The sequence below is a fragment of the Triplophysa rosa genome, linkage group LG7, assembly GCF_024868665.1.
Source record: "Triplophysa rosa linkage group LG7, Trosa_1v2, whole genome shotgun sequence".
NCBI lineage: Eukaryota > Metazoa > Chordata > Actinopteri > Cypriniformes > Nemacheilidae > Triplophysa > Triplophysa rosa.
In genome coordinates this window covers 14,301,044-14,313,782 of record NC_079896.1, presented here as the reverse complement: position 1 = coordinate 14,313,782, position 12,739 = coordinate 14,301,044, and the positions used below count along the sequence as shown (strand labels likewise).

At 38.5% G+C, this 12,739-nt stretch overlaps 1 protein-coding gene across 2 annotated transcripts; it reads left to right on the top strand.

Annotated features, from left to right (window-relative positions):
* Nucleotides 1-3,119: 3,119 nt before the first annotated feature.
* Nucleotides 3,120-9,319, top strand: ip6k2b (inositol hexakisphosphate kinase 2b). 2 transcript variants are annotated; one of them, XM_057338850.1, is made up of 6 exons: nt 3,120-3,201; nt 3,285-3,618; nt 6,190-6,406; nt 6,575-6,723; nt 7,103-7,278; nt 7,653-9,319. In XM_057338850.1, exons 2-6 carry the CDS (start codon nt 3,396-3,398, stop codon nt 8,184-8,186), a joined length of 1,299 nt encoding a protein of 432 aa, XP_057194833.1. In that variant the 5' UTR covers nt 3,120-3,201; nt 3,285-3,395; the 3' UTR covers nt 8,187-9,319. The 2 variants fall into 2 exon arrangements, with proteins under 2 accessions (XP_057194833.1, XP_057194832.1); XM_057338849.1 differs by having other exon boundaries at nt 3,126-3,618.
* The last annotated feature ends 3,420 nt before the right edge of the window (nt 9,320-12,739 follow it).

The window sequence follows — 12,739 nt, the reverse complement described above, 5'->3', positions numbered from 1 at the left end:
TAATAAGTTGAATTAACATAAAACCTTTGGTGGGTACAGTAGACAAATCAATTTTGCATCAGCTCTGTTCACTAAAAATCATTCATTCACATTATTTAATTTTACTAGTTTTTATTATTTATTTTACTTATTAATTTTACTATACGTTTTGTATACTAAAATGTAAAATAAAACAATAACAATGTTTCACAGTAACAGTTTTTTTTATTGTTGACAACAATGAACAGTCACTTGTTGAGATTCACGTAGTTGAGCATCGTGGGCTTTCGTATGAATCTTAGACAAGTGGACCTTAAGTGCATTAATGGAGTTAAATGTGCACAAACAATCTTGATGTAGGCAAGGAAATGGAACAGTTCTGCTGTAGCTTCCATGTTTTTAACCTATAATGTTTTAATAGGTTACCCCGTTTGTCACATATATATTCACAAAACTTACATTTCCACTGCATCTTTGCAAAAACCTGTGAAAACATAGCATAAGAACTTTTAGAAAGTCATAGAAAATGAGTCGATACAATGCCACTGTTAACATCAATTAACATCTGCTAATGACCTCGCCTTCTAAACAGTTTAAGTTACCACTAACGTTATAGATAAAGAGAGAAAAATCACTTGTATATAACTTTAAGTAGAATTTTTAGTAACGTATTACCTTAATACATCAGAGATAACTTTACGTTAGCAACAAACACGTGTAATTTAACTTTCATGGACATGTGCGGATAAGAACAAAAAGAAAAAAGTTTGCCAACCAAATACACACGTTGTAGCTAAAATATGAACATACTGAAACAATCTGGATAACGTTATAAACAGTGACCTGACTAAAATAGCAAAATTTAACGTTATAACTAAACTGTTAAAAGGCAAACAAAATAGAGTCGACAGGCACATTAACACGTTAACTTTTTAAAGCTGAACATCAATCCGGATTTTGGGTTATCACATTTGTCAGAAATATATCTACAGAAAAACTTTGTACACTTACCGATTTGCTTTTTTTGAAAACCCACATTAAGAGCGCACAATCAGACAGGTTCACTCTTCCCAAATACACCGCATGCTCACCGTCAACCTGTTTCAATAGGCCCCTCCCTTTCAAAAACATAACATACCGAATTGTATTATCTTAACATGATCATTAGACTCACATTTTTTTCTGAATAGTGCAAACAGCTAATTTGTTTTAATAATGAACACGTCTTTTGAAAAAACTATAATGAATAAGCAATGACCACTTAAATTGTTTAATTAACACAAAATCCGGGTTTACAGTGCTCACGCTCACTGCACACTTCAGCAATCTCACTATTGCAGCCTTGTGGCTTTTTCTTGCATACCCAGACCTTTGATGTTCACGTGTGTCTACAAGTATAGCCTGTGTGGCTTCTTCAAACAGTGTGAATGACTATTTCTAAGATCTGTTGGCTTTGGCTTTGGCTGTGTTGGACTTTACTGGTTGCATAAGCTGGTTTCCCATCAGTACCAGCCTTCTTTGTCTAGACCCACAGTGGTGTAAAATCCCCAGTAGGTGCCAGACTGACATTCACACAAATACACTCGCTGTGTCGATTTACTGGCCTAGTTTGCCCTTGTCTGTGGATTAGGGTCTGGCTGCTTTCAGATATGAAGAACACCAAAGACCTTGTCTCAACATGTTTCATAATCACATTTAGATATAATAACATGCTCTTTTAATCATTGTAATGTATTGTCATTATAATAAGCATCACATTTTTTCATATTTGGATCCAAAGTAATACTCAAAGCTCACACAGTCTAGTAGTCATTATCTCCCTCCTTCAGCTCTTCAAGCAATCGGTTAGCAGTCCTACTGCTTATCAAGATCTACCCAGTCATTCAGTAGACTCTCCAACCAGGCCCATCAAAGTGAGCATGAGATCCATCCAGACCTTGTCGGTCCAGTACTCTCAAATTTTAATACTGATACTGACCTCAAACTGAAATCGTTCTACCTTTTCTATTTTGTTTTTTAATGCGGATGAAAATCGGCAGAGTGTTTATATACAGTATATCTTGAAAAACAAGACATAATCTATAACTGTTTCAGAGTATGTGCCAGATTATGTGAAGGTAGATTTTAGCTGGGGTTGTATGTAGTCTTTAAAGCCAAGCGTATGATTTGAAAAGCTTTCCCAGCGAGCATATATCTGTTTATCAGTGTTTAAGAAGAAGAACAGATTATAATTTCTGTCTCAACCTCTGGATTAGGATTACGTTCTCACCCAGTGCTCATTGATCACGCACACTAATCATATTTTGGAGATGTAGCACGCAGCAGATGACTTAGCGTGTGTGCATTAAGGTTTGCGTGCAAATGCATGGCCGTCTCCTTGCCACTCTGTCCCATTGCTGTCACAGTGTCTGTGTGTTTTTATGTAACCATGACATCATTCTTGCTGCCATACAGTACTGCTTACTGGTAGGCCTGGATTTGTTATTGGGTGATTGTATTGAATGTTTGTATATTCCCAATAGTGCTGGCTGACACGTGTCACTTGTTTCACGTGGAATCGGTCTATCCTGTTCTAGTTTAATATTTAGACACAACTAACTAATGTGTAGGTTGAGTGTTCCTTAGAAAATGTAAACAGTGTGTCTCTATTTGAGAATCACAACCCGCCGGACACAGTGATATTGGCACAAAAATGGCATTAATTGCATCTGTTTGACCAACCAAGCAAGACCAACCAAAAACAAGCCATTATTTATTCTCTTTTATAATGTTCGTAAGACAAAAATTATACACTTTAAAACATGTTGAATTTCAAAGAATATTTCCAACTATTCAGGATTTAGGGAGAACAAGCTTTTTTATTAAAATCACTCATTCTTACTCAATATCCCTGCATAACATAAGTGAGAACAACGCTGAACTTTCTCTTTTCCTCCTCATATCTCTTTGTTTTTGTCTTTACATCAACAACCCACCCCCACCTAAATCTCACACACTCTTTTCTTTCCCTTTGTTTGCTCAGTTTCCCTTTCTCACTTCCCAGCCGACAACAGCTGCCGCGCTCTGATTGGCTGATTTACAGGAGGGGGTGGAAACATGTGACCTGTTGTGATATCTTTCCTGCCTGCTTGGAATAAACCGTTCAGTTACGGCAGCGACTCGTGAGGTAACACTTGCGCAGTTTGTCCGTAGTGTTAAATACCATCGTAAAGCTTTAAAACAGTACGTAATATAACAGATATCCGTCTGGATTACTATTTCATTTTACACGGAACTATATTTTTTATTTTCGCTTTTCTCCTTAGCTTTTTTCAGCCTTTGTGCCTGAACTGCCACCAGGGAACAGCAGAGCAGGCGGTGAAAGAAAAACAGACAGACTGACACATCAGCGCGAGGTACACGGATGTGCGTGGAGGATGAGTCCGGCTTTAGAAGCGCTGATGGAGGGGTGTAGATACCCGGGTAAAGGAGAAATGAAGGGTGGTGTGATGTTGGAACCATTTGTTCATCAAGTTGGTGGTCACTCTTGTGTATTGCGCTTTGGGGAACAGACCATCTGCAAGCCACTAATACCCCGAGAACACCAATTTTACAAAAGCTTGCCACCCGAGATCCGTAAATTCACGCCTCAGTACAAAGGTAAGTGGACTCGTATGTTATTATTAGTAAAAAAAAAAAACATTTGGGCATGTTTATGTGCTACGTCGACCACGGTCTTCTTTCATGGTTCTCACTTGCTCTCAAGTTCTCTCCCTCTCTTCTGTGTTTCCGAGTACTAAATGAGAAATTCATGTTTTGGTTGTTTTAAGAATGTACACGAATGTGTGTTAAGTAACACTGACTTCTTTTAGTGCAGCTTGATAACAGGCCACACACACACACACACACACACACACACACACACACACACAAACAAAAACACTTGATTGGATGATGCTTGCGTTTACTAAATGACGTTAAATTATGCTACTAAAAATCAAAAGATCACCATACAATTAAGACAACGTGGAAGCTTGTTACATTACCAAATGCATTATTACTCAAAAAGGTATGTTTGAACTCTAAAACATGCTGAGTTATGTTCGCTGGACGGGATTGTTCCCTGTCTTTGATATATTTAAATTTACTCGCACACAGACACACTGGCATGTCTCATGACAGCGCCGTAGGACTAAAAAAGCTGTCAGGCTGGAAAAGGATGTGACCAATAGGAAAGAATGTGCGCACACTCGCATGATCGTTCATACTTGTCATGCTTAAAACATATAACACGCACGTCTTTTAAGACATGTTGGGGCATTTTACATGACGGAACGATGTTTTTCATACATAACACACGAGTATAACAACCACACATGTTTTCTTGCTCAGCTGAAATGTGTGCATGAAAACTAACGGTACTGTTTAGCGTGTTGACAAAATGTTTATATGCTCCTCCTACTTGTAAATCGCTTTGGATAAAAGCGTCTGCCAAATGAATAAATGTAAATGTATGAGATATGTTGCAGAGAAGTGACATCACTGCTATTGATGTCATCAGTCCACCATAATTGCAGAGGGTGAGATACTGCAGGGTCCTAGTGCCGCATAAATCAGTCACACTTATTCTCAAATACCATAGACGGGTTTTATTATTAGTTTATTTTGTGAATGTTTTGTTTGATTGTTTACTGTGCTTTTAAAGGTGTTGGCTTTTCAATATACTGTTTTCTTCTACCTTTACCAACCAAATACCCATAATCCCTCTGTGGTGTTTAGTTCCATCTATGGTTATCCTTAACGCCATAATGTCTTTGGTCACGGGCTACATGTGAATGTGTATAAAAATCTGTTATGTTCTGTATATTATGTTTAAGTTCTATGATCTGTATTACAAATCTACAAAAGCAGTTTGTCTAAACAGTTGTTGTCTGTAAAATGATTTCAATTACACAGTTTATGTAAAGCTCAGATCTCTGTGTTTGAAGTTGTCATATCCCCTAATCAGTGAATGATATCTAATGTATGTCCAATGAGCAGCAATAAAGGAGTTAATTGAATTGTACTTTCTTGCCTCCTATGTTTTTTGTGTGTCTTTTTCTGCTCGGCACTAGAAGGCATGCAAAACACATGTATACATGTCTCGCACTCTTCCACACTCATACATGTACACGATAGTGTTGAATGTTTGTAGGGATGCACCGATACCATTTTTTTAAACAACGAGTACGAGTACCGATACTTTTTTTCTGGTACTTGCCGATACCTATGACCGATGCCTGTATAATGTACAATAATGTTAATAAACCAGTATCTTACTGGTACATTTGTTATTCTTTTGTTTTTAGGTCTACTTAAATTTAAGTACTATTTTTAAATTAAGTTCAGTTTTTTATGATAAGTAGCACAATTTTACTAGCACATTACTTCAGTTTGCTATAGTACATTATACTCTGTTGTCGAATGATAAAAAATTAAGGGGGGTGGTGTGGTAAAATGTGAGTGTAGTATAACATGTTTAAGTCAACCGGACTTTTATTTTGACGGGACGCCGCAAAGAGCGTTGGTTTAAATTAACCGAACTTTTATTTTGACGGATCGTCGCAAATGGTGTTTGTTTATATCTTCGTGTCCTCGTGCAATGAAACGCTGGCGCTGAAAGCTTAACAAGCACAATGCGTTCAGTACACCCAACCGCATCACTCTTTCACACACATTCACGCAAAACAAGCAGAATAAATATTTAAACAGTATCTGAATATTTCGTTAGCGGTTCAGCGCTAATTTCTTGTTAGGAAGTAATACATTTGCCAGATTCCGTGCCATTCCGTGTTGTACAGCAAATTCTGTTTTATGCCTGGATTCCTCGATTCTGTCTGCGTTTTACGCATTGCGGAAATCATAGGGCTCTATGTATGTCACGTGAGGTATCGGTGTGTCATTACGAGTACGAGTACACGAGCTTTGTATCGGGCCGATACCCGATACTGGTATCGGTATCGATGCATCCCTAAATGTTTGCCATATATACATATTTATTTATTTATCCCTCCATTTCTATTATCTGTTTGTGTGTGTTTGATGTACCATGTGTTAGTGTTTATGTCAGAATGGGTAAGATTCACATGGTTTATTTTTCATTCATCGTTTGTTGAATCTTACGTTGTTTATATGTCAATACAATGTCATCTGTACTCATTGTTGCTCTCCTATTTCTCGTGCGCTCTTCAGGTGTGGTGTCGGTGAGCTTTGAAGAAGACGAGGAAGGGAATCTGTGTTTGATTGCATACCCGCTCCACAGCGATCCAGACGATTTGGAGAACAAGGAGCCCTCTGCTGACGGCGAGTCTAAGAACAAGCTTGTTAAGTGGGGAAAAAAGAAGCAATCAGTCCTACTCTCAGAGAACGAGAGAACCAGGCTGAGCCGCAAAGAGGAGAAGGGCAAAAGGTAAGAAATGATGCAAGTCTCTACAATATACAACCTTATTGTGATGATTTGTTTTTTTCACACATACAAAAAAGTGGATTCGATGAGCTTTTTTTATATATATATATATATATTATATATAGTATATTATTATATATATAAATTATTTCTCTCTGTTGATCTTTCCAGTAATCGGGATGATGAAGCTGAAGTTTTGTACTACAGTCTGGAGAAAGGAAATGTGGTTCCTCAAATCAAGCACAACCCTTGGAGTCTACAGTGTCACCAGCAACATCTACAGAGAATGAAAGAGAACTCCAAACACAGAAACCAGCACAGTATCCTTTTGTACTGATTGAGACATGCACGCATAACCACTGTGTGGTGGTCATTAAAGGGACCGTTCACCCTAAAATGAAAATTCGGTCATCATTTACTCACCTTCAAGTTTCCAACCTGTATGACTTTAGGAACACAAAGATATGTCTCACATTGAAAGTCAACAGGCATCTAATCTGAAGGCATTTGCCTAAAAATATCTACTTTAGTGTTCCATCTAAAAATGAAGTCGTACAGGTTTTAAAAGGGCATAAAGATAAATGAATGATGACACAATTTTCATATTTAGGTATATATGATTGCTCTACTTGTTTATAAGACACATTTATAGATATTCAACCATGTAGTATTTCTTCCTTGACCCCTGACCTTTCTTAGAATTCATTCTACTTGAAAACTTAACATGGCGGTACCGGGTTCCATGCGTTCTCGATCTGAAAATGGGAACACGTCAGCATGGGGACGATGCCTCTGAGGAGAAGAAAGCCAATCAGATACGCAAATGCCAACAAAGCACTTCCTCTTCTATAGGGGTTCGCCTCTGTGGCATGCAGGTATCCCCCTCCCTTTTTAAGTCTACACCAATTGTGTCTTGATTCTGATTGTTAACTTGTAGCATTATATTGTGAAATTTGTATTTTGAATAAATATTTGGATTGTAAATATTTTAGAACCAATCATTAAGTTATTAAGTGGGATAATGTACAGTCAGTTGGTGATTTATTGGCAAATAAACCCTTTCAGGTCGATACATAACTTGGCTGGCTGTACAGTACATAATACCTTACTTATTTGACCCATTCAGTTTAATTTAAAACATTTGAATTTAAAGGACATAGTTTACCCAAAAATATTATTTTGTTGTTCTGAACCCATTGGGCTGATAAATAGTAATCCCAATTTTGAAACATCTCATTTCTCTTTATAGGTTTATCACAATGCTACAGGGCAGCTGATATTTATGAATAAGTATCATGGCCGCAAATTGAGTCTGGCTGGATTTAAAGAGGCTCTGTGCCAGTTCTTCAGTGATGGACGTGTCCTGTGCAGAGAACTTCTGACCCCGGTGCTTCAAAGACTGAGAGAGATGAGAGCTGTTCTGGAGGCTTGCGAAAGCTATCGTTTCTTCTCCTCCTCACTTCTTATCATCTACGATAGCGCACCACCTCCCGCCCCAGCTAGATCCCGGCCCTCTCGTGGAGGAGAGGAGGGAGATGAAGACGACGATGACGAAGATGATGATGAGGAGGACGGAGCCTATGGAGGGCGCCGCGATCACTCCAGCGGCCCTGGTTTGGTTTCGCCAACGGTGGATGTGCGAATGATTGATTTCGCGCACACAACATGCCGTGATTACGGAGAGGATGGTATTGTTCACGAGGGTGGAGACAGTGGTTACATCTTTGGCCTACAGAATCTCATCAGCATTCTGTCACAGCTTGAAGAGCACAGCAACGATTGAATGCTTGTGCACCGCCTTTTCAATGCAATTGCCATGCCAGGCTTATCGTGGGCACCCTGACCATGTCGGCTGGGTTAAAGTTCGCGCTTAGATTGCCTGTTGTGCTTCCTCAAAGCCAAAGCAGAAGTGGTCACGTAAACGGGGGTCAAAGGTCAATCCTGAATTCCCAGAGTACCTCAGGAGAGGTTGTTTTTGAACTCACTCACTCAGGGGCAGGAGTGCGGACCCTCTCTCTGCCTGCTGTTTCTGCTCGTCCCGAATGACTGAGGGACAGCAGTAGATGAGTTTCGCGCGATCTCATCTGATCATTTTTATTTGTTCTCTTCATCTATGAAAAATGTGGAAATTAAGATGATGTTTGCGTTAAATAAGCTTTCATTAAAGACTTATTAAAGCAAAAACAGAGAATAATGTGGACAAAAGAGATGGTTTCTCTTACACACATCTTTTAATAGGAAGTGGGTTTGTAGCAAGGAACTGTTAGTTATTTTGTCGTTTTATGATAAAGTTTGGTAGCACAAAGATAAATCAATAAGACAAAATTGATACTTCACAACTTGGCAACAAATATCACGGTGCTTAATAAACACTAAGCAGGACCCTGCATGAGCAGGATACAAGTTATTTTGTTGTTTTATGATAAAGTTTGGTAGCACAAAGATAAATCAATAAGACAGTTGATACTTCACAACTAGGCAACAAATATTACGGTGCTTAATAAACACTAAGCAGGACCCTGCATGAGCAGGATACAAGGGAAGAGAGGTTTTTTGGAGTGTGTGGAAGAGGGAATTCGCATAGCTCTTCTCCACATTCCTTACTATATAAGACTCTTGGACATTTTGTGGGGACAGCTGACAATGTCATATGGATATCCAAATATTTTTCATTGTCTTGGTTCCTCTTCATTCCTTAGCCATGTGTCTGAAATCGTCACTCCAGAGACTTTAAAGAGAGCCCTATTTATTTAAGAGTATTTCTATCAAATGTGAAATAAAGTGTTAAATGGAAATGTGACATTCCAACCTTTACTTCTTTGTTATGATGTAAGCGATGTAGGTAGTGAAACGGTTTATATGATTTCCCCTGTTTTTGACATTATGAAACAAAATAAAGATAATTCTGTTTTTGTTGTGGTACATTTTGGTGGCCTGTTATTTCTGTGTGCGTGTTGTACAGAAAGAATTAGATTACAGCAGCAGTACAGCATGTGCTACTTCCATAATGCAGTTACACACTACCAATGCTAACTGGTTTTAGTTCACTGGCCAGTGTAAATGTTAGTTCACTTGATACAAATTCAAAAGGTTTCTAAAGGCAGACTAAGTTCACCGTGCGTTCCAATCAGCATACTATCCGTCCTAATACTATTCGAAAGTAGAATTAGTTTGTCCCAAATCGTAGTATGTTGAAAAAGATTCCCGGATGGTTTACTACTTCCGGTAGAAATTCGAAGTGCAGAATGATGCACACTCTAATGGCTGATATTACCCACAACTAACAGTGAGTAGGCGGAGTTTAGTGGCGCTCCACTGCATTAATAAATTATATAACTGATACGTCACTAAATTAACAAATGTAAGTATACAGTAAACATTACATACGAAATAATGAATGAAGAAATACATTAATGGAAAGAAGAGCTGTATTTTGATGTGTGTGACAGTTATTGGCCACAATGTTGGTCTAGGCAACAAAGGCCACTTCCGCTTCCTGTTAGTATGTCCCAGTGTGTGCAATCTCTTTTGCCATGCACTCAAAAGTACCTACTATTCCAACACAAAAACTACCTACTATTAGGGCTAGTACAAGTAGGCGAATTGGAACGCAGGGTCAGTTTATTGTGTAAACTGTATGGTACTTCTCAGTAGTAGGTATAACACATGGTCAACACAGGCAGGGTGCAATTTTAGGCATTATAAAACGGTCAGTTCTGGTCCTAATAGCCTAAATATCATTGTATTTACTTTATTTTATGAAACCTGGCTAAGCATATGGAATAACCGTTTTATAAAAGCAATAAGCCCTGCGAAGCAGTGGGTTAAAGTGCATTTTATAACAGCTACGGGGTTTTTTCACAACGCCCTTAGCTGTTATAAAATGCACTGTAACCCACTGCTTCTTGGGGCTTATTGCTTTAATATATTGTTGTTACCAGATATAATTCTGGTGTAGATGTACTACAATAAACCTTGCTAGTTTTCATAAAGCGGTACGACCCCTGTCATTTACTGCTGTTTTGGCCAAGCCCCAACAGACATATTAAGGATTTGCAAAACCTTTCACTAAAATCTATCCGCAAGCACTCTCTAAACCTTTCTTTGTGGGTGTATTTGTGTAGGAGAGTGTGGGGGGATTTGGACTGGATTTTGTGTTTGAAGTCTGTATACATGCGTACTGTAATGCTTTGTGTGTCAGCACACAGTGTGTGTGTTTCCTTGCATGACCTCTCTTCTTAAGTAAGGAAATTGTGTTGTTGTGTGAATATATGAGCACCGTTGTGTGAGTGTTAGTAGATATTGCATATCAGATTGTTCAATATTATGTTTGTCCTCTGGAGTCCTCAGTGCAGTCTGTTACGGTCTCAGCTGTTCTAAGACTTACATTCTCAAATAAAGGTCTGGATTACATTCCAAATCCTGGAATCCAACTCGGAAATGGGAAACACCATTGTGGAATCAGGTCAGGTATTTAGTTTTGAGAGTTAATTTGGTTTGAAATGTGGAAATGTTGTCAGGTTAAAAAACCCTTGTGAAGAAAATGCATGGAATTGTAAATAAGACACTCATTCAAACTAATTATGGAAATCAAATATTTGCAATGCCATAATTCCATTGCAACAGGCAATATCTGGCTTATGAATGCTTTAAATAGTAGCTTTCCCATAAATACACATTTACATTCCCCCTCATTACTAATAAAATACTACTAATAAATACTAGATATGCACCGATACTAAATTTCTCCTGCAATACCGATAGCCGGTTATTCAGAGTGAAATCTGTCGATACCGATTCTGAAGATTAAATTAAAATGTCTTAAGTCTCTGAATGTTATTAATTTATATAATGACTATTTAATATTGAACATGAAACTGGTGATGTTTCTTAACATTTTCTATATACAGAGCACAATCGACCAATACCGATTATTTGCCGATATATTGGTGCATCTCTAATAATAAATACTAATATTTATTTACTAATATAAATGCAAAAATACTAATTTTTGGCCAATATGCCAAAATTTGTGTTTCACATTCAGCTCTAATCTATGATCTGGCTTTGCTGAATAAAAAGCCAGGCTTGATAAAAATGTTCCATGTAAACATGTATGCCCATTGCAATAATTTACTTTCAGTATAATTTATATTTTATATTTCTCATATATATATTTATGCTCATTCAAAATGTTATCATCTAGCCCAGTTTCTGAAATTAAGGTGTTATGCCAAAAATTTCATGTTATGTTTGGTGTGACTCAACAGATAGATTTTGTAATAATGGTGGATTACTATCGCAACCATGTCTGTATTTTTAGACAGGTGCTAAATGTGATTGGAGGAAAGGTTGGTTGGCCCAAAAACCCAGAAATCATGTTGGTGCACACGCTGAAACAAGCAAAAACGACTAGAAGATAGAAGGCATATTTTCTCTCTGTTATTTTATCAAATCCAAATCTACTAACCAATATGCATACATTAGAATATACTATAAAGCTCTAAAATATATGCACACAAACATTCAAAGCCACATATTATGTTATTTATTCTGTACAATATATAACCTTAGCTTTTCCTTTCAAAAGGTTTGATACACTTAATATTTATTCATTTTCTATACTGCTTGTCCCTATTGGGATCGGAGAGGGCTGGAGCTTATCCCGGCCTTCCAGCCGGCGCCCAGCCTTGTCCCGCCGACGTTCCAGTCGGCGGTTCCCCCCAGGACTTCCGCCCCTAAATCCCCCAGAACTCCACGCCCGCAGGCGCCCTCGGGGACTAGGACTGTTCCCCCGAGTCCCGGCTCCTTTGGACTGCCTCCCACGAACCCTTGTTTTGCCCCACCCCCCCTCCCATGTTTGTTGTTTTTGTTGACCCACCACAACCCAAGTGGTATCCTTGCTTGTCTGCCCCTTGTCATGTTCACCATGTTTGTTTGGTTCTTGTCATTGTCACAGTCTGTCTTGTCCTGTTTGTCACCTTGAGGAGCGTCAGGATATCGCTCCTTAAGGCGGGGGTTCTGTCATGATTCTGCCCCATCTTGTCATGTCTTTCTTGATCTTGTAGCAGAATCACGACAGGATCCCTTGTTTTATGTGAGAAGGCCATGAGTTGTTTACGTTTTTACATCTCATGTGCTTTCTCGTGTCTTGTCATTGGCCCCGCCCCTCTCATTTCATGTATTGCTTCCCTGCCGTGTCTAATGTTTCCCACCTGCCCTCGTTGATTACCCTTCATTTGTCTTCCCTTTAAAATGCCCTCATGTTTCATTGTCTTGTTGCTCGGTCATTGTATATGGTGTCGTTGGTCGCATTCTATGTTTTGATGTATCCTG

Excerpts from the sequence above, each read along its gene's own strand:
- ip6k2b (XM_057338850.1), top strand. The coding sequence starts at position 3,396 with ATGAGTCCGGCTTTAGAAGCGCTGATGGAGGGGTGTAGATACCCGGGT. Across the intron at positions 6,407-6,574 it reads AAAGAGGAGAAGGGCAAAAG|TAATCGGGATGATGAAGCTG; the intron begins GTAAGAAATGAT and ends TGATCTTTCCAG. Across the intron at positions 6,724-7,102 it reads CAAACACAGAAACCAGCACA|AATTCATTCTACTTGAAAAC; the intron begins GTATCCTTTTGT and ends GACCTTTCTTAG.